This window comes from Acinonyx jubatus, chromosome B4 (assembly GCF_027475565.1).
Source record: "Acinonyx jubatus isolate Ajub_Pintada_27869175 chromosome B4, VMU_Ajub_asm_v1.0, whole genome shotgun sequence".
Taxonomy (NCBI): Eukaryota; Metazoa; Chordata; class Mammalia; order Carnivora; family Felidae; genus Acinonyx; species Acinonyx jubatus.
In genome coordinates this window covers 47,089,193-47,111,970 of record NC_069387.1, presented here as the reverse complement: position 1 = coordinate 47,111,970, position 22,778 = coordinate 47,089,193, and the positions used below count along the sequence as shown (strand labels likewise).

The 22,778-nt window shown below is 35.3% G+C and overlaps 1 protein-coding gene and 1 non-coding gene across 5 annotated transcripts in view; both read right to left on the bottom strand.

Annotated features, from left to right (window-relative positions):
* ATF7IP (activating transcription factor 7 interacting protein) overlaps window positions 1-22,778 on the bottom strand; it is a 122,500-nt gene that overhangs the window by 47,411 nt on the left and 52,311 nt on the right. For all 4 annotated transcript variants that reach the window (XM_027035611.2, XM_053225852.1, XM_027035610.2 and 1 more), the window contains exons 2-5: window positions 20,549-22,089; window positions 14,923-15,006; window positions 13,276-13,421; window positions 11,816-11,953 (exon numbers count right to left, since the gene is read on the bottom strand). In XM_027035611.2, the coding sequence (XP_026891412.1) occupies window positions 11,816-11,953; window positions 13,276-13,421; window positions 14,923-15,006; window positions 20,549-22,082 (1,902 nt within the window). In that variant the 5' untranslated portion in view covers window positions 22,083-22,089. The remainder of the gene's footprint in view (window positions 1-11,815; window positions 11,954-13,275; window positions 13,422-14,922; window positions 15,007-20,548; window positions 22,090-22,778) is intronic.
* TRNAK-UUU (transfer RNA lysine (anticodon UUU)) lies at window positions 16,446-16,518 on the bottom strand. Its single transcript has one exon. It is a non-coding gene; the product is annotated as a tRNA-Lys (tRNA).

The following is a 22,778-nucleotide window of genomic DNA, read 5'->3' as shown; positions in this document are numbered from 1 at the left end:
GTAGGATTTTCAAAAAGCTTATGGTCAGCTGTATATAAAAAAATAAATAATTTAGCAAAATATATAATTATTTGCTGAAGTAAGTGATATATAAGTTTTAAATACTAGCAAGTAATAATAATAAAAATATTAGAACAGAGTGACATCACCGAAAATAGCAGAGTAGGGAACTTCAGGGTGCAGTTCCTTCCCAAACTCAACTAATGAGCTGACAAACATTGTTAGAATCAACTTTTGCACAACTCTGGAATCTACTCAAAAACTTAGAACAGCCAGGGGAAGACTTAGGGAAGAATAAAGCTGTTGCTTTGCAGCAAGAGAGCACTGTGGTCTTTTAAATTTTCCATTCACCATTCCCCATACCCAGATCTGCAGCAGCTATGAAGATGACAGCCTGAACGTCTGATACAACCTGATAGTGCCACAGAAAGGGTATGGACCCTGCTGGAACTGGCAACTCCCTTAAGGACCAGCACAAAGGCTGGCCTCTGTTTCCCTCAACTCTGAGTAATACCCAAGGCTGGGGCACCATCCCAGACAGCTTTTCCCAAAAAGATTTAAAGGCACAGTTATTGGCATAGCAGCCTGGGGCAAAGGACACCACTATAGACAAGCCTTAAATAGAAAAGCCTAGGAAGGAAAAAGTTAGGAAAGGTGAAACACAGCAAAAATGGGACTTTAAAAGCTCATGCTCATATGGGGGAATTGAGAAGACCATGCAAATGCCCAGGAAAAAAAGCATGCTCAGAAATGGGCTGAAAAGACCCTAAGCTTTCACTTATGCAAACAGTAAGTGAAGGATAAAGCAAGTTATAAATGACCTGGTTAAGCATTGAAGAAGTGCCCCAACACAAAGGCAATGTACAAAGATAGGGAAGGTATTTTTTTCCCCTTCTTCCTTTTTTCCTTTTTTATGCTCTAAGCATTTAAGGTAACTGTCCAAACATCACCTGACCACTAAGATCATGAAACACAGACTTCAGTAGCCACACACAACAAAGAATATATACTTTCAAAAAATAGTTTATAAGAGTCATCAAACCAATAAACAACAAACCACAACAAGCAGCATCCACAAACTCTGGGTAGTGGGGAAAAAATCTGATTCCCAGAACTGCCACACTATAATATTTAAAAATTCAGTTCTCAACAAGAACGAAAAATTAGGAGGCATTCAAAGAAACAACAGAAAAAGAAAGTATGGGCCATTCACAGAAAGAAAATAATTAACGGAAAGATAATTCAGGTTATTGGACTTATTAGACAAAGACTTTAAATAAATGGTTTAAAATCTGTTCAAAGAGCTAAAAGAAACATGGAACAAAGAACTTTAAGAAAACACATGAAAGCCAGGAAAACAATGTCTCTCCAAACAGAATATCAAAGATACAGAAACCGTGTAAAGAAAAGATACAGACGAAAGGAGTTAAGATGGCAGAGTAGTAGGAGGATCTTGCCTTGTCCCTCAAACACAGCTAGATAATTTTCAAATGATACTGAACACCCAGGAAAACAACCTGAGGATTGAGAGAACAAATTGCAAAACTAGTGGGAGCATAGACGCCACATCATGGAAGGTAGGAGGGGTGGAGATGTGATTTGGGGAGAAAAGAATCGCAAGTGCTACAGAGCAGACAGAGCCCTGATCACAGAGAGAGGAAAAAGAGAAAGAGAGAAGGTCAGGAGTAGGGGAAGAGAGAGAAGAGAGAGAGGAGAGAGAGGGGAGAGAGGAAGAGAGAGGGAGAGAGAGGGAGAGAAGGAGAGAGGGGGAGAGGGAGAGAGAGAGATAAAGTAGCATGCAGGGGATTACAAAAGAAAAACACTTCCCCAAAACTACTGACAGGGAAAATGAGTCAGAGCTGATTATCTCAAGTTTTTTACAAGCAGTGAAGCTGGAAGTCTGAAGTTTAGTTCATGCCTTCACCAGAGTCGAGCCTGGTAGGCTTAGTGATGCTCCTATGGAGAAAGAGGGCAGAGACCTCAGTTTGGACAGTGAGCTCTAAGGATCCTGTGTCATGCTAGAAAAGACAGCTCCCCTTCCTTGCATGGCATTTGAGAGCATCACTGCTTCTAAGGGGACAAAAGAGCTGGCGGGTGCTGTTGGGCTCTTTGGTTCATTGGCATACGAGCAGAGACACCTTCTGAGGGCAGCTAACCTGGATGCAGGCTTTTTACTATGCTTTACCATTTATAAAATCCAAGCCCCTACACAGTCATGCAACTATCCTTCTGGAACAAATGTGTCAGCCACAGTGAACTGAAAACCTCCCCAGAGGATCAGTGCAGGTCCGGGCCTGTGCAGGGTCCCTAAAATCTGGAATTTAGAAACCCAGTCAGGCACCTGAGATAAATAAAACAAAGGAGCACTGCGCTGCCAGTGGCTCAGACACAGGTTGAAGGCATGGATCGGATGGAAGCTGAGGGCACAAGGGGGTAAACTGTTTACTCCTCTGTAAGGGCATGCTGAACACTGGCCAGCATACACTCCCCTCTCCAGGGAACAGAGTGGTCTGATGCCATTTTTCACCCCTCCCATCAGCACGGAGAGACTTCAGCAAGTGGCACAGTGCACATGACAAGGGCTTGAGCCATTTACATTACGCCCCACACCCCTACACTGTACAGGTGCCTTTTTTCACTAGGGCAAGTGTGATTAAGAGCCAGAGCAATACTGGCTCCTCCCGCAGAAGACCAGCACAAATCACCCCACATGCACCAGGTCTAATGATCATAAATTGCTGCAAAGTGCCCGCTCTAGGGGAAATAGGACAAAGCACAGGCTTTCTTACCAGACCAAGGTAAGATGCCAAAATGGGGGAATGCGTCCCAAAAGAAAGAACAGGAAGAGGTCACAACCAAGGAGCTAATCGAAATAGATATAAGTAATGTGACAGAACCAGAATTTAACACAACGACCATAAGAATAATAGCTGGGCTTGAGAAAAGCATAGAAAAAACAGAGACACCTTTACTACAGCAATAAAAAAAATGCTAAAAACTAGTGAGGCTGACATAAAAAATGCTATAACCAAGATGCAAAATGACTGGATGTAATGAACACAGGAATGGAAGTAGCAGAAGAAAAAAATAAGTGATATAGAAGATAAAATTATGGAAAATAATGAAGCTGAAAGGAAGAGGGAAAGAAAAGTATTGGATCACAAATGTAGACTTAGGAACTCAACAACTCCATGAAACATAATAACATTCATATCACAGGAGTCCCAGAAGAAGAAGAAAGACAAAAGGAGGAGAAGGTTTACTTGAGCAAATGACAGCTGAAAACTTCCTTAATCAGGGTAAGGAAACCAGCATCCAAATCCAGGAGGCACAGAGAATTCCTATCAAAATCAATAAAAACTGGCCAACACGAAGATGTATCATAGCAAAATTTGCAAAACACAGACTTAAGGAAAGAATCCTGAAAGCAGTAATGGAAAAGAAATTCCTAACCTAAAGGAAAGACAGGTCAAGTTAGCAGAGGATCTCTCCAGAGAAACTTGGCAGGCCAGAAGAGAGTGGCACGATATATCAATGTGCTTAGTGAGAAAAATATGCAGCCAAAACTACTTTATCTAGCAAGGCTGTCATTCAGAGTAGGAGAAATAAGGAGTTTCCCAGACAAACACAAACTAAAGCAGTTTGTGACCACTAAACCAACCCTACGAGAAATATTAAAGGGGACTCTGAGTGGGAAAGAAAGACCAAAAGCAACAAACACTAGAAAGGAATAGAGAAAATCTCCAGAAACGACAACTTTTCAGGTAATACAATCACGTGAAATTCTTTTCTATCAATAATCACTCTGAATGTAAATGGACTAAATGCTCCAATCAAAAGACATAGGGTATCAGAATGGAATAAAAAGAGAAGACCTATACATATGCTGCCTACATGAGATTCATTTTAGACCTGAAGACACGTCCAAATAGAAAGGGGATGGGGGCACCTGGGTGGCTCAATTGGCTGAGCATCCAACTTCAGCTCAGGTCATGATCTCGCGGTTCGTGAGTTCGAGTCCTGCGTCAGGCTCTGTGCTGGCAGCTCGGAGCCTGGAGCCTGCTTCGGATTCTGTGTCTCCCACTCTCTCTGCCCCTCCCCTGCTCACACTCTGTCTATCCCTCTGTCTCAAAAATAAATAAACATTAAAAAAAAGAAAGGTTTTAAGAAAGGGGATGGAAAACCATCTATCATGCTAAATAGACATCAAAAGAAAGCCAGAGTAGCCATACGATTATCAGACTAACTAGATTTTAAACCAAATACTGTAACAAGACATGAAGAAAGGCACTATATCATTATAAAGGGATCTATCCAAAAAGATCTAACAACTGTAAATATTTATGCCCTCAACTTTGAAACACCCAAATATATAAATCAATTAATAACAAACATAAAGAAAATCATTGATAACAATGATAGGTGACTTTAACACCCCAATAACAGCAATGAACAGAACATCCAAGTAAATAATCAACAAGAAAACAATGGTTTTGAATGATACACTGGACCAGATGGACTTAACAGATATATTCACAGCATTTCATCCTAAAGCAGTAGAAAACACATTCTTTACAAGTACACATGGAACAGGCTCCAGAACTGATCATGTACTGGGTCACAAATCAGGCCTCAACAAGTACAAAAAGACTGAGATCATACAATGCATATTTTCAGACTAAAACACTATGAAACTTGAAGTCAACCACAAGAAAAAATTTGGAAACACCACAAAGATATGGAAGTTAAAGAACATTCTACTAAAGTATGAATGGGTTAACCAGGAAATTAAAGAAGGAAAACAAAATATATGGAAGCAAATGAAAATGAAAACACAGCACTCCAGAACCTTTTGGAATGCAGCAAAAGTAGACATAAGAGGAAGTACACAGCAATACACATCTACCTCAAAAAACAAGAAAAGTCTCAAACACACAACCTAACCTTACACCTAAAGGAGCTAGAAAAGGAACAGCAAATAAAGCCTAAAGCCAGCAGAAGAAGGGAACTAATAAATGTTAAAGTACAAATAATTTATAGGGAAACAAACAAACAAACAAACAAACAAAACAGTAGAACAGATCAACAAAACTAAGAGCTGGTTCTTTGAAAGAATTAATAAAATTGTTAAGCCCCTAAGCCAGACTTATCAAAAAAAAAAAAAAGAGAGAGAGAGATGGAGAGAGAAAGGACCCAAATAAATAAAATCACAAATGAAAGAGGAGAGATCACAACCAACCACCCAGAAATACAATTATAAGATAATTTTATGAAAAATTACATGCCAACAAACTGGGCAATCTGGAAGAAATAGATAAAACTCACAAACTACCAAAACTAAAACCTGAAGAAATAGAAAATTTGAACAGACCTATAACCAGCAAAGAAATTGAATCAGTAATCAAATTGGCTATTCTTCTCAAACTGTTCCAAAAATAGAAATGGAAGGAAATTTTCAAACTCATTCTACAAAGCCAGCATTACCTTGATTCCAAAACCAGACAAAGATCCCACTGAAAAACTATAGGCAATATTCCTCATGAATATGGATGCAACAATTCTCAATAAGATACTAACAAATTGAATCCAACAGTACATTAAAAGAATTATTCACCACAACCAAGTGGGATTTATTCCTGGACTACAAAAGGGTGGTCCAATATTTGCAAATCAATCAATGTGAGATACCACATTAAGAAAGGATAAGAACCATATGATCCTGTCAATAGATGCAGAAAAAGCATTTGATAAAGTACAGCATCCATTCTTAATAAAAACCCTCAACAAAGCAGAGATAGAGGGAACATAGCCTCAACATCATAAAGGCCATATACAAAAGACCCACAGCTAATAGCATCCTTGATGGGGAAAAGCTGACAGCTTTTAGGGATAAGGAATACCACAGGGGTGTTGACTGTCACCACTGTTATTTAATATAGTACTGGAAATCCTAGCCTTAGCAATCAGACAACAAAAAGAAATAAAGGACATCTAAATTGACAAGGAAGAAGTCCAACTTCCACTATTTATAGATGACCTGATACTCTATGTAGAAAACCCAAAAGATTCCACCAAAAAATTGCTAGAACTGATACACGAATTCAGCAAAGTCACAGGATATAAAATCACTGTACAGAAATCTGTTGCATTTCCATACACCAATAATGAAGCAGCAGAAAGAGAAATCCAGGAGTCGATCCCATTTACAACTATACCAAAAACAATAAGATACCTAGGAATAAACCTAACTAAAGAGGTAAAACATCTGTACTCTGAAAACTGTAGAACACTTATGAAAGAAATTGAAAGGGACACAAAGAAATGAGAAAACATTCCATGCTCATGGATTAGAAGAACAAACATTGTTAAAATGTCTATACTACCCAAAGCAATCTACACATTTAATGCAATCCCTATCAAAGTACCACCAGCATTTTTCAAAGAACTAGAACAAATAATCCTAAAATTTGCTTGGAACCAAAAAAGACCTTGAAGAGCTAAAGAAACCTTGAAAAAGACAAGCAAAACTGAAGGTATCACAATTCCAAACTTCAAGCTATATTGCAAAGCTGTAGTCATCAATACAGGATGGTACTGGCACAAAAACAAACACAAAGATCAATGGAATAAAACAGAAAACCCAGAAATGGACCCACAACTATATATGGCCAACTAATATTTGACAAAGCAGGAAAGAATATCCAATGGAAAAATGTCTCTTCACCAAATGGTGTTAGGGGTGCCTGGGTGGCTCAGTTGGTTAAATGTCTGACTCTTACTCTCAGCCCAGGTCATGATGTCACAGTTTGTGACACTGAGCCCTGCAATGGGCTCTACGCTGGCAGTGCAGAACCTGTTTGGGATTCTGTCTCTCCCTCTCTCTGCCCCTTCCTGTTCACTTTCTGTCTCTCAAAATAAGTAAATAAACTTGAAAAAAATGGTGTTGGGAAAACTGGAACACTTTCTTATACCATAAAATAAAAATTCAAAATGGATGAAAGACCAGAGTTTGAGAAAGGAAACCATCAAAATCCTAGAGGAGAAAGAACACAGGAAGCAACCTCTTTGACCTGGGCCAGAATAATTTCTTACTAGACATGTCTCAGGACACAAGGGAAACAAAAACAAACATGAGCTATTGGAACTTCAAGAAAAATCCTTTTGCACAGTGAAGGGAACAATCCACAAAACTGAAAGGCGGCCTATGAAATAGAAGATATTTGCAAATGACACATCTGATAAAGGATTAGTATCTAAAAATCTATAAAGAACTTATCAAACTCCATACCCAAAAAACAAATAATCCTAGTAAGAAATGGGCAGAAGGCATTAATAGACATTTTTCCAAAGAAGACATCCAGATGGCCAACAGACACAAGAAAAGATGCTCAATATCACTCATCATCAGGGAAATACAAATCAAAACCAGGATGAGATACCACCTCACACTTGTCAGAATGGCTAAAATTAGCAACACACAAAACAAGAGATGTTGACAAGGGTGTAGAGAAAGGGGAAAACCTCTTACACTGTTGGTGGGAATGCAAACTGGGGCAGCTACTCCGAAAAGAGTATGGAGGCTCCTCAGAGTTAAAAATAGAAATACCTATGACCCAGCAATTGCACTAGTAGGTATTTACCCAAAGGATACAAATGTACTGATTTGAAGAGGCACATGCACCACAATGTTTATAGCAGCATTATCGACAATAGCCAAATTATAGAAAAAGCCCAAACCTCCATCAACTGATGAATGGATAAGGAAGATTTGGTGTGTATATACAATGGAATATTACTCAGCCATCAAAATGACTGAAATCTTGCCATTTGCCATGACACGGACAGAGCTAGAGTGTATTATACTAAGTGAAATAAGTCAGTCAGAGAAAGACAAATACCATATGATTTCACTCGTGTGGAACTGAAGATATAAAATGATGAACACACAGGGAAAGGCAAAAAGAGAGAAAAAAGAGAGGCAAACCATAAGAGACTCTTAACTATAGAGAACAAACTAAGGATTGCTGGAGGGGAGGTGGGTAGGGCAGGGGATGGGCTAAATGGCCTATGGGTATTATGGAGGGCACTTATGTTGAGCAATGGGTGTTATATGTAAGTGATGAATCACTAAACTTTACTCAAGAAACCAGTATTATACTGTATGTTAATTAACTGGAATTTAAATAAAAATTTGAAAATAAGTAAATAAATAAGGGGCGCCTGGGTGGCTCAATCAGTTAAACATCTGACTTCTGATCTCAACTCAGGTCTTGATCTCCGGGTCATGATTTCATGCCCCGGGTTGTGCATAAAGCCCACTTAAAAAAAAGAAAATTATATATATATAATTAAATATATATATAAAAAATTATATATGTGTATATATATTATATATATAATGTATATATACATACACACACACATAAATATATATATAAAATAAACTCTTCTTACTACTAAAAAAAAAAAACATAAAAATTGTGCAGCAGAAAGTATGATAATTGAAATAAAAAATTCAGCAGCAAGGGTTAAGAGCAATAGTAGGCTATTAGTAGTTAAGTTTTCAGGGAGTCAAATGTTACACATGGATTTTCAACTGCACTAAGGGAGGCACCAGCACTCCAACCTCTGTGTTGTTCAAGGGTCAAGCGTTTATATACTACACACTCATTATGTATATGTATATGTATATGTATATGTATATGTATATGTATATGTGTGTGTGTGTGTGTGTATTTTAGCTTTTTCCTTAAGTGATTATTCTAGAGATTACACTTAACATCTTGAATACTTATTTTCAGTGTATACAAACACTTTCAATAGCATACAAATATAATTAAATATTACTTAGCCTAAAAGAATGCATTACTGAAATACATGTTACATTGTGTATGAACTTCAAAAACATTTTGAATGAGGCCAAACACAAAAAGTTACATACTGTATGATTCTGTTCATATGAAATATGCAGAATAGCGATAATCAATTAGACAAATCAATAAGACAGAAATCACATTAGTGGTTGCCAAGGAGTAGGGGGAAGGAAAACGGGGAGTGACTGTTTAATGGACACAAAAGTTTTCTTCTGAGTTGATGAAAATGTTTCTAACTAGATAGAGATGACAGTCACACAACAATGTGAATATACTAATACCACTGAATTGTAGACCAAAACAGTTATTTTATTATCTGAAATAAATGTTTTTATTTCCATAAAAAACTAAATATCAGAACAACACAAAAACAGGTACTAAATTAAGCTCAGTAAAATTTAAGTAAATGGCATGGCTAAGGACAGATCATTATAGGTGAGTGAGTGGGAGAAACAATATGAAGTTGAAAGCCTAAAATAAAAATACTATGAACACTGATAAACTGTAGGACAATGAAACAACTGGTAGGTATTAGGAAAAGTGGATCAAAAACTAAGAGATCCAAATATTAAAATCAAAATATGAACAGTAGCACTCAACTGAGGAACCTGGACTATATGGAGGTGAATGAGACAAACAGTGTTTTAGAAAGATGAGTACAGCAGTTGGGAAGTCCAGCAAGGACTTAATAAGTAGAACCAGAGTAATCATGTAAAAGGTTGTTGCTATAATCAGGGAATTATAAAAAGAAAACACATTTACAGTATTATACATACATTTATTGAAAAAAAATCCACATGGAAGTGGATGTGCACCTTGTGGAAAGTGAGAAGAAACAAGATAGGCTTTAAAAAAAAATGTTTTTTTAATGTTTACTTATTTATTTATTTAGAGAGAGAGTATGAGCAGGGGAGGGGCAGACAGAGAGATACTAAAAGAGAGAATCTAAAGCAAGCTCTGGTGCCACCAGCACAGAGCCAGATGCGGGCTCAAACCCACGAACTGTGAGAACATGACCTGAGCTAAAGCCAAGATTCGTACACTCAACTGACTGGGACACCCAGGCACCCCAGAGATAGATATTAATAAGAAATTAAAAAGTTATAATTTGATAACCCACTGTATATGTGAAATGACTGAGAGATCTATTTCTAAGAACTCAAAAACTATCAATGAGAAGGAAAATGGAAAGATATTCTTGGAAAATTTTTCTAAGAATTCAAGAATTACAAATAAAAGGAACAATGGGAAATGGATTTATTTGTGGAAGAAAGCTTGGTTTGGTGTTGAAAAACTTCAGATTCTGCGGCTACCAAGAAACACCAAGTGCAAAGGTATGTTAAATATTAAGAGATCTGGACTTGCATATTACATGAGAATATGAGAGTCAAAATCTCATGTTCTAAAAACACAAAATGAGACACAATGAAATCACTTTTTAAAATCTTCAAACATTTTAAAGTTCTAATTGAAAATTCTCAACAGTATTAGTAAAATAAAGTTTAGTCATTAAACAACACTACTACTATTAGAAAGACCTGCTAAAGGAAGAAAGAGGACTAGTATTGTTCTAAATTACAAAATTACTACAAAGATCTTATTTAAAAAAAGTCTAACTTCAAAAAAAATTAACAATATAAAACCAAGAAAAAGAACTTTTAGGCTGAGAAATATAATACATAAATTCTAGTCACTTTTGGATGCAATTTACAACTAGAAAACAGTCACTTTTCATTGACCACTCTGCCATCATTTGTTTGCTTGTTTTTAATGTTTATTTCTTTGTTTTTGAGAGAGAGAAAAGAGAGCACACACATAGGGAAGGGGCAGAGAGAGGAAGAGAATCTCAAGCAGGTTCTGTGTCCCCAGCATGGGGATCAAGCCCATGAACCTAGAGATCATGACCTGAAATCATGAGTCAGACACTTACATGACTGAGCCCCCCAGGCGCCCACCTCATTTGTACAATAAACCTCTGTAAGTGGTTTGCAAACTCATCATCTATAGACTATGCTCCAATTTCAGAAAAGCCTAATAGAAACCATACATTTACCTACGACAGAATGAATGTACTGATAAAAATTTCCAATTTCTTAGTTTTGGAATAAAATGAATTACTACAGCATGTTATCATGTGTTCATTTCAGTCAATTAGAAGCTCTGGCACTGCATGTTAATATATAGTTATATTTAATAAAAATGAAGTAGCAATTATTAACAAATATAAATTAACATCTTTATAACATGATCTGTGGCAGGAAGTGGATTAATATAAACAGAATCACTTACAATAAATATTATTTGGTACTTATGCCATGATAGATACTACCAGCCTTTCTTCAGTGACTAAAAAATATTTAAAAACCACTAAGATAGGTTTGAAGCTCTATTATGGGTTGAACTGTGTATATGTGCCTCAGAAGTTCATACATTGAAATCTGAACCCCCAAGTATCTCATAATGTGACTCAATTTGGAAATATGGTCTTTAAAAAGGTTATTAGTTAAGATAAGGTCATACTGGGGTAGGGTGGGCCCCAATCCAAAACAACTGGTTTCTTTGTAAAAAGGGGAAATTTGGGCACACACAGGTAAACTGCAATGTGAAGACAAAGCCAGTGATCAGGATGAAGCTTCTACAAAGCAAGGATGCCAAAGACTGTCAGTAAACCATCAGAAGCTAGAGGAGACACATGGAAGAGATTCTCTCTTACAGACCTCAAATAGAACCAATTCTTCCAACACCTTGATCATAGACTTTTAACCTCCAGAACTATGAGACAATACATTTGTTGCTTAAGCCACCAGTTTATGGTACTTTTTTATGGCAGCCTTAGCAAACTAATGGAGACTACTTTTACTTCTAATATTTGGAAAATGTGCCCTCAAAAATAAGTTATAAAAATAATGACACGAGTATACAATTCAAGTCAGTATACAAACCTGTAGTTCAGTAATAACTGTTTTATGTCTCTTGTTGCATTCAATCTTTTCCACTCGTGTTTTCAATTCTGCCAAAGTCTTATCAAATACAGCACACTGTAGCGCACACAATTTTTCTTCTAGCAACCACTGTACAACCTAAAGAGATACACATTTCTTTGTTACAGCAAAGAAGGCATTTCAGCAAGCAGCAAACTGTACATATTCTTATTTACTAATAAGACGGTACTGATGGTATTGATTAGTTTAATGAAAAACATGCTGGCATTCATGACACAATGTCATCTGCTGAAAGCCTGCACTTCTACAGATGTAATATCTGCTATGATAGAATTATACTAAAAATAGAAAATTTCAAGAGGGTGAAATTTTATAAATAAGTTTAAACTGAAGTTTTAATATTTATTTCTTGTATCTTCTACTGTGATTCAAAGGAAATCAATTAAAGGAAAGGACCAGTTTTTAAAATTTCTAATCTGTTGCAGATGATATTTTTGAGACAGTAAGAACGTCACTGCACTATGAAATTTCTATAAAATATTTCTGAATGCCTACTCACAATTTACATATTTATCTTATTTTGGATCCATAACAAATAGAATAATACATAGTGCATGTCCACGGCCCATACTTGAGTAATACTGTTGCAGAGGAGTAAACTCTCAGTACACAGACGTTTCAAATAGAAGTTTCAAGATTCTTTCACATGCCTATCTTCATATTTGTAACAACGCTATAAAAAAGACTAAGTAAGCATTATTAGTTCCATATGACAAATTTAAAAGTTGGAAGGAAAAGAAAGCTACTTTTTACTGCCTCACTATTCTTTTTTCAATGTGTATATTTATACTATATCTTAATGGAAGGACATTAGTCTAAAACCTGGATTAGTTATAATTTCATCATTAAATTTACAAGACCTTAAAAAATTAATTTCAGCTGAGTTTCATATTCTTCTTTAAAAGGCAGTTTTCATACACATCTGTTAACACATTTTGAAAAATATATCGAATGCTATGTATTTTCAGTATTTCTAACTCTAGCTTCATAGATTTGGCTGACGTTTCATAAGTCCACATTTTAAATACTCCCTTTCCCTAGTCATTCTAAAGCTCTGTCCCTATCATTTTTAATACTAAGCCTAAAGTACATAACAAAGACTTACAATACAGGAACTTACAACCATGAAACCAGCTTGTAACAAAGATTAAAATGTTAACATATAAGACTCTAATATTTCCACTAGAATAAAGTTCAATATAGAAGAAAAAATAAAATCTTAAAAAAGAATCAGAAAGTTTTTTAAATTATTGAGAATAATAAGCTCAACTATTTTTGTCAAGTTCTCTATGAAAAACCCAAATATACCAATAAAATACAGAATAATGTCAAAAACCTAATAGAATAAAAATAGTCATGTTTTTTATTTATTACAGTTTTTGATTTATAATCTGTAACACCTTTTGTAGCTTCTGGTTAATATCTCCCTTGGCTGTAATCTTCACTTGAAATTCTGCCTCATATTCTTCTTCCATGTATCGACGACGTTTGGACTGTACATTGTCCATGTCCTCTGACTTAGAACGCTTTCTTCTGGAAAATTCACCTGAGAACAAAAAGCATAATGATTAATCAGGTTTTTATTATAGACCTTAATGCCTCTTCTCCACTCTCAGCAAAGTATTATTCCTACCTATCACAACAATACCATTCTCAATCAGTTATTTTATGAATTGTTTTTGAGATTAGAAAAGTGTGGTAAGGGCACCTCGTGGCTAAGTTGGTTAAGCATCTGACTCTTGATTTTGGCTCAGGTCATGATTTCACTGTTCTTGAGATCTGCCCCTCTCTGCCCCTCTCCAGCTTGAGCACATTCTCTCTCTCTTTCTCAAAATAAATACACTTAAAAAAAAAAAAAAGTGAGTAGGTAGCTTCTTTGCTCTGAGCTTCAAATGATTTTCAATATACTAAACAAGAACTTCTTAAAGGCCGAGCAATGTACAATATAAACATAAATATTCTTTCCTTGAGAATCACCTAAAATATGAATATGATATGATATGAGAAATCAGCTCATATTCATTCCCTTTCCTAAACTTTATAGTGCACATGAATCCTTTGACAAAATATATTACTCATTCTCATGTCACAGGTTTCTAACAACTGTGCATAGCTTTAATTATTTAATTCTTCCTTTTCAGTTAATTTTTTTCTCAGTAAATTTAGAAAAAAATTCTTAATCATTAGCTTTAGAAAAATAACATAAGAATAGTTATTCTTAATATATTCTAATGAATGTCAAATAAATAAAAATAAAATTAATGTCATTATAAAAGTCAATTTGGTAAAGATATTCAAAGATCTTCATTTAAAAATTTTATATTTCATATACTGGTAACATTCATGAGATCATAAGCAAATTTTATTACCTGGTTTCTTTTTCAATATATAAAAAGTAAAAATACTAAAATCTCCACTTATTAAATGGAAATGTCCTTATGTAACCATAACTATCCCTCTTCACTTTTCTCTATATCCATATAACTATGTGCCTACTCTTAAAATCCAATTCTCTTCTATAACTTCTCTTGTAATCATAACTTATATGTCATACATGGAAACCAGAATGACAGGGAAAGATATAGAACCTAGGTATCCTGACTTCTAACCCCATGATAATCTTATAAACCTAATGACACCCCATTCCATCAATTCCCCATCCCATGAAGCTTAAGTACCTTAAGGAGACTAAGATACATAATTTCATTTGTTTATATTACTCCTGAGAAAATTATTAGTCCCATGCTCTAAATATAAATCTTACCCAATTTATCTCAAGACATTCAGATCGTACTTTACTAAATATTAAGCTTAAATCTTTCTTATGGAACAATGAAAAGTATAAATAAAACACTGAAGTATATGAAATAATACTTTCAAAAATCCTTGGGTTAGCTCTCAAGAAAATGATTGAACTGTGTTTCACTTAAACTAAAAACATTTTTTAAGTCATCTCATGGAAATTAAAGTATATTTCAGAGCCTTAAAAGAAGAAACATTGAATTACTATTTTTTTTAAACAGGTCAAGTTTTTTGTACATGCTTACTTTTCTCAGAAGGTCTTTCATCTTCATTTATTACTTGCTCTTCTTCCTCAGGTTTGCTTTCCTTTTCGTTAGTTTCTACTTCCGCTGTAACAAAAATAAAAAAGGAAATCTTACTTACATTGGCATTCATAGCAGCTCATTGTAATTTACACTTTGGTATTAACTATCCTGTCAATAAACTTTTATAAAATCAGTCTTGGGGTGCCCGGGTGGCTCAGTCGGTGGAACGTCTGACTTTGGCTTGGGTCATGATCTCATAGTTTATGGGTTCGAGCCCTGCATCAGGCTCTGTGCTGACCGCTTGCTTAGAGCCTGGAGCCTGCTTCAGATTCTGTGTCTCCTTCTCTCTCTGCCCCTCCCCCGCTCATGCTTTGTCTCACTCTGTTTCTCAAAAATAAATAAATGTAAAAAAAAAATTGTTTTTTAATAAAATAAAATCGGTCTCAAAATGTGACATTTTAGGAATAAAAAGAGAGCACAGAATGACCAAGTCCACTTTTAAAAGCTCTTAATGTGGAAGAAAATTCACACTATAGATTTTAAAACAAAGAGTTGACTTAGTAATTTACTGTCAACGGTAGATTAATAAAATGCGAAAACTATTATAAAGCATTTAGACTCCATTACATTCAATTATTAAAACTAAAGTACTGTAGTAGTTGTGACAATTACAAAAAAAAATTACAAAGTACTGGCAAATTCAAAACACCTAAAATTTTAATGAGACAAATTAAATCATTAAGTTATTTTAATGGATATGAGATAGTTTATAAAATGGAAATGGAAAAACTACCCTAAAGATAAAGAAAGCTTAATTTAATTGATGCCAGTGCCAACAACTGAGTTAAGTGCATGACATACATTACTTCATATCCTTAGTATAATCCTATACATTATTTCTGCCATCATATAGATGAGAAAAGTCCAATGTACAAAAAGGTAAATTTTCATAAGGCATATAATAAAATATAACTAAAGAATGCTACCAAAAAATACTGCTAAAAATGTCTATACAATTGCATTATTAACACAAATAAAATCCCAGAGGTACCAGAAGGGTCTTTAGTAAATCAATCTATATCTCCTCAATTAACATAAACATCAAATGGGGGAGAAGAACAATTCACTAACATGTTTGGGTTTCTATTTTTCCTCCTTACATCACTGCAACTGGCTCCCCAGTGGTTTCAATAATGCATGGTGTTTCCTCATATTCTGCAACCAAAATTAAATAAGTAATCACAAGAAATATAGCATTATATAAAGATTTTGATATGGCATTTCTACTCCAAACAGCAAAGTTTAAATCCCAACAACCTGATGGTAGAAGTCAAGGCTAAAATGACTGAAAAGACCTTTTAGGTGAAAACAGGATCATTGATGAACCTATTAATAAGACCCTTAAGAATATTTTTTTCACGCTAAGGTAAAACAATAAAGCTGTAAACCATGACTATACTCAAAACAAAACAGTTAACAGAGCACATAAAGATTATTAAGACTATTTTTTTAAGTAAGCTCCATGCCCAACATGGGGCTTGAACTCATGACCCTGAGATCAAAAATCACATGCTCTACCCACTGAGCCAGCCAGGTGCCCCTACTAAGCCAATTTATAAACTTTAAAATAAATTAAAAAAAATAAAAAGCATTAGAAAATTAACTCTCCATTTACTATGCTCATTGGAAATATCTTAAGATCTTATCCTTCAACTCCAGTTTCAATGAAAGGAAAATTTGTTTTGCTCCCTTATAGATCACAAACTCATTACAAAGCATTATTTTTCTGTATATAGTTTTCCAAATCCTCCTGATTTTAATACTGAGGGTGGTGATTCTCGAATTTCTTAGTACCCAGTTTCCAGAGACACAGAGTAGCTGGACTGCTTGAGATGAAAGTTTATAGAGTCTTTATTTTCCAAATTATGATACCACTCAAAAAACAAATTTCACTTTTATCAATAATGCCACATTTTGCTGATATGCTTTGTGAAGTTGAGAATCTTTATGTTTATTGGCTATTTGTATTTCCTTTTCTATAAATTGCCTGTTCATCAATGTCACTTCGCTAATAACAATTAGGAAGGGATGCTGAAAGATGAAAATCAAAATTCAACTAAAGAGTAATTAGGAAAAGGAAAATATAGTGTTAGCCTATTACTGTAACTTGAAGAACGGCTCTGAAAGAGAGGAAAAAGATGGAACAGGAGCTAGAGAAAAAAGAGTCCATAACGTAAGAGTGAATGGAAGACAAACTATTATGTGTACCTCCTCTACTGCTGCCTGAACTTTTCCAGAGAGAAATTTTTATTTTCCTAGCCTTCTTAATAAACAGATTATGATTTTAGTCATCTGGTAAACATCAGTTATCATACAGTACTATGCAACAATATGACAGTGTCTTCAGGCCTACTCAGTATATCTGCAATACTTTTTAGGTCTTTCTTTTACTATTGTAAAATTAAAATGGTTTTCTATTTGCTTTCTGGTATCTTTCATTATTTTTTGTTGCTGCTCATAGCCATCATAACTGCTATATTTAAGACAAATTTGCTAAAGTGCCTGAAATGACAGAGGTTTATATTTTCCTGTTAGTACAGCAAATAAACGTTAGTAGCTAGAGGGAAGAGCCAGAGTTCAGTACTTCAATTTATAACTCTGTTCTGAAAACATTAAAAATTAGTCAAGAATTGAAAAATGAAAGTAATACCTCAGAAGGTACAAAGCAACAAAAATGACATGTGCTACAGTCCCTCCTCATTTGCAGGGACTATGTTCCAAGACCCCCAGTGAGGGTCTGAAACCATGGATAGAACTGAACCCTATACATTTTTTTCCTACACATACACACCTATGATAAAATTTAATTTATAAATCAGGTACAGGAGATTAACAACAGTAACTAAAAATAATTATAAGAGCATACACTATTATATATAACATATAATATATAGTATATAACATATATAATTATATATTGTATATAAGTATATATATGTGTATATATATATATAATGGTCTCTCTCAAAATAGCCTATTGTTGTGTACACAGTTCTTGTGATGATGTGAAATGATAAAATACCCATGTGATGAGAGGAAGTGAGGTGAAATATATATATATATAATTTTATATATATAATATATAGTATGCTATATATTATATATAATAGTAATAAATTATATAAATATGGTCTCTCTTGAAATATCTTATTGTTCTGCACACAGTTCTTGTGATGATGTGAAATGACAAAATACCTATGTGATGAGAGGAAGTGAGGTGAATGACATAGGCATTACCATCTAGATTTGGACTACCCCTGACCCAGAAAGTCAATACTAAAGACAGTAAGTCAGAAGAAGAATCATCTGCTGCCAGACCATGGTTGACTGTGGGTAACTAAAACTGCAAAAACTGAAACCATGCAAAATGAAACCATTGATAAAAGGGGACTACTGTAACTACCGTAACAGATTCCACTACCATGTAAAGAGAACAGAGCACAGTTTGAAGACCAATGAAGAAAATATACTTCAATGTACTATACACAAAATTTCCTTGGGGGATTGGGGAAGGGAAGACAGGAAATAAAAGTTTACTTATCAGCTAAGAAATTAAATCTATCACTACACTTACTCTGCTAATAGCACAAAATCAGATAAAAGTCTAAAAGTAAATAACCACATGGATGGCTTAATAGTCATGTCCTGGCATTTAACAGCATTGAGTGGGAAGGAGGGTTCCCAATATCAAGTCGTGACATAAAGGTAAAATGTATAAACTCATGAAATAATAATATGCAATTTGCTATGACTTTCTTATATAGTCTACCAAAAGGTGGTTTAAGGACTTGCCCTAATACCACTCTCTCTATAAACAGTTCTTACTGAATGAATGAGTTAAGGTCACCCTAAACATGGTTACTTATCTTTCCAAAATGTAAACCTCATCATATCATTCTCCTCTGCTTGAAATCATTCGATGGCTCCGCAGTACTGTTAGAATGTGTTAGCATTGTAACCAAGGTCTTCCATAATACACTTCTCTTATATTACCAATTATTCATTCACTCCACAAATATTCACTGAGCACTGACCCGAGCATTATTTTGACCTGATGACGGTGGCTCAGAGCAAGGGGGACAGTAGTGGATGATAACAGACTGGATTCTACACCTATTCTGAAGGTAGAGGCAATAGGATTTCCTGATGGACTGATGGGATATGGAATACAGAGAAAAACAAGAATGGCTCCAAGATTTTTGGCCTGAGCAAGTAGGATGGACATGCAACTAAGAGGGATTATCTTCACTAAAACCCTATATTATGCAGACAATGAAAGGAAAGTGCTTTCCTGAATACATTTATGTTTTTATAAAGTTACCCTTCTATAAACTCCCAGAATACCAATTTAACATTATTAACTGTATTCACAGCCTTTATTTAATGTCCTGTGATTGAATTCTTGTCTGCATCCTAAAGGCAAGTACTAAATTTTATCTTTAAATCCCCAGAACCAAGAAGAGCTTGGCCTGTCTCTCTAGACAGCTTTAATAAATGAATAAATACTCTTTGGAAATGAAGTCATCTTTTAATAACAAAAAAATCTCTAACTCCAAAAATTGGTATGATCTATTGGGGAAAAAAACATCCCCTGAGTCTCCTAGGCCTCTTTTTCTTCTTTTGAACAAACTAGAAACCAAATGCTGTGTTTAATGCTACAAGGTCACTCCTCTCACAGAGTTCTAAGGCAAAGAGAAGGACATAAAGGTATTCCTGCCACTCTGAAAAGAACTGAGAAGTTTCAAACGGAAGTGATATTTGAGTTTGACCATGAAAGCAAAAATAGGATTTTTCTCATTCTTTCCTTTTTCTCTAGGAATAATAAAAGAGATGGAAAGATAGGCTTTTGAACAAATTATGAAGCTTATATACTTTCATATAAAGGGTTTGGAATTAACCTAAAAGTAACAGGGACCCAATGAAAGAGAAGAACAAAATCAAATAAAAGACTTAAGTTACAGAGACATCATTCAGAAGATGCAGAGGAAGAGAGTAAGTTGGTAGAATCAAGAGGGCTCAGAAAGCAAACAGATGAAGCCTTTATCAAATAGATTATCAGGCTTCAAGGTTTCTGGATTTTAGCAATGGTGGTGTTGTTTTTCAGACAAAGAATACTAAAAATGGGAAAATTAATTGTAAAAGGTGATTTGTTATACTCGAAGCAAACAAATTAATCCACTCTAAGTTACTTGGTTGCTAAGTGATAGGAAAACCAATTGTTAGGACTTTGATCAATTATGTACTGACTTAAAACTGTTATTTCACAGTATTATATTGGTCCATCTCATCTCTTTATTCCTAGACAATAGGCCCCTTAAGGGCAAGAGCCATATTTTCCCATTATTTTACCTCCCTTCTTGTCACTTCACATAATATTGCTCTCAGAGTAGATACTTTGTAAATCTAAATTCTGTTAAGAATCTATGAAGTTAAGAGATCATTCCAGTCACCATCATTCTCAACTTTCTCAGCAACTAAAAAAAATTTTTAACTTTGTAAAACTGCTTTATTAAGCAGTTTATCAAACCTAATCAAAATCTTTATAAAACTTAAGTAATATGCTAACCTGGAGAGCATGTTTCATTTTGTGGTACAACTTCAGACTCGTCTTTTTCACCAGAAATATCCTCCTCATCAGAAAGGACCAAAAAGGCTTCTTTTGGCAAACTCTCACTACTTTCTTGTTTGGATGGTGAACCAAAAGAACCTTCCATCTTCTCTTCCAAATCTGGATTTGTCTCATCAATTGGAAGAAGAGAAGTTTTAGAAAAGCAAGTAAGTTCATCCTCGGCAGGTGCAAGCTTTTCCAAAATAGGAATAATTTCATCTGTCTCCATAGAATCTGTGTTTTCCAAGATAATCTCATTTTTCTCATCTTTTGTAACATTTTCACTAATGGTTTCTGAACGGTCTGCAGAATTTTCATTTTCATTCTTTTCACTTTGGTCAATTTCCATACTGCTAGATATAGCCTCCTCTCCAAGAGCAGGTTCTGTGACAGTATCTTCCTTTACTTTCTTTTCATTTTCAGGAGGTAGATCTGAACAAATAACTGTATCATCTGTTTCTAGAGTTTCTTCATCGCCATCAACATTACTATCAGCCTTATTTTTCTCGTCAAATGAGAAAATTTGGTCTAACTTTTCATCATCACTATTTTTCTCAAGAAAATCACCACCTTTATTGCTACTAGGCTCTGTAATGTCAGTTTCAGGAACAGATTCACAAACTGGTACAGAACTTGGTTCAAAGGTAGGATCAAAGGCTGATTCAGAAGTCAGTTCATCAGAAGTGGGTTCGTCAGAGGGCAGATCACCAGAAGCTGGATCACCAGGGGCTGGATCACCGGAAGCCGGATCACTAGAGGCTGGATCATCAGAGGCCAGGGCTTCGGAGGACAGATCACCAGAGGCTGAATCATCAGAGGCCGGATCACTAGACACTGGCTCAGCAGAGACTGATTCACCAGGGACTGATTCACCAGAGACCAAGTCACCAGAGAATGGTTCACTGGAGACTGTTTCACCAGAGACTATTCCACCAGAGGTGGGATCACCAGAGGTGAGATCACCAGAGGTGGGATCACCAGAAGTGGGATCGCCACAGGCAGGATCACCAGAGGTTAGTACTTCAGAGGCCAGATCTTCAGGGGCTGAATCTCCAGCAGCTGGATCTCCCATAGCCAGATCACCAGAGGCTGGCTCATCAGAAGATGGTTCAGCAGTCAGTTTACAGACTAGTTCAGGAGCTGTATTATTAGGAGACAAAGGTTCATGCTTTAAGTCATCATCCTGCTTATTTTTTACATTAACATTTAAGGTACAGGAGGTTTCTTTCCATTCTGATTTACTTTTTTCAGGGTCAAAACAAAGCTCTTCAATGCCATTCACCTCCTCCTTGTCAATAATATAATCCATATTTTCCAAAGGTGAAGTTGGGTCCAAATCTCCATTTTCATGGTTGCCATTTAATAGCTTGACATCAGCTTTCAACAGTTCCTCTTTGACCTTGTACACTGCTTCAAGCTGCTGACGATCACTCACTCTCATTGTTTTTCGAGCCTTGAAGACTTTTTTCTGAGGTTCTTCTATACTATCCATTTTGAATCTTTAAAAAGAGAAAGAAAGAAAATTTAATAATGAAAACAGAAGCCACCTAATCATAAGACAAATTGCAAATTGATCTTATAAGCAAGCAGCCTTTCATGTAATTTTGAAATAATGATATACAAAGCATAATAATCCCTGCTGTGTTAATTTTCGTATTAATTGGATTTATGTAATATAAAATTGATGACAGGTACAGTCCATAGAAGATCAATTATTAAGAAGCATTAGGAAAAAAAATGACTTGCTTTTTTGGGGAGACAGCAAAAGAGTAGGTCTTTGGAGCCACCCCTGGAGCTGGAACTGTCATGTTCCCTCCTCTTCCACTTTCCATTGCAACCAATAATGACCATTCATACCATTAAAAAAAAAAAAAAAAAAGTAAAAGAAAAAAGTGACTAGTTTCTAGTTTTAATTCTTAGTAAGCTAATGGATTCAGAGTCTGGAGGAGATACATTAGCATAAAAAAAAGTAAATGCAGTAAAAAAGTAGATGGAAAAAGAAAAGTGTAAGAGAATGAAAGCAGAGGAATGGGAAAGAGGTACAAAGATAAGGAAAAAGAGAAGAGAACTAAGGAACACAGGAGGAAAGATTACATTTGCAACCAGGCATATCTAGATTAACAGTACTATGAACATATTTACAAGAGATTATCATCAAAAATTTGCTAAGACAACTCACACAATAGGA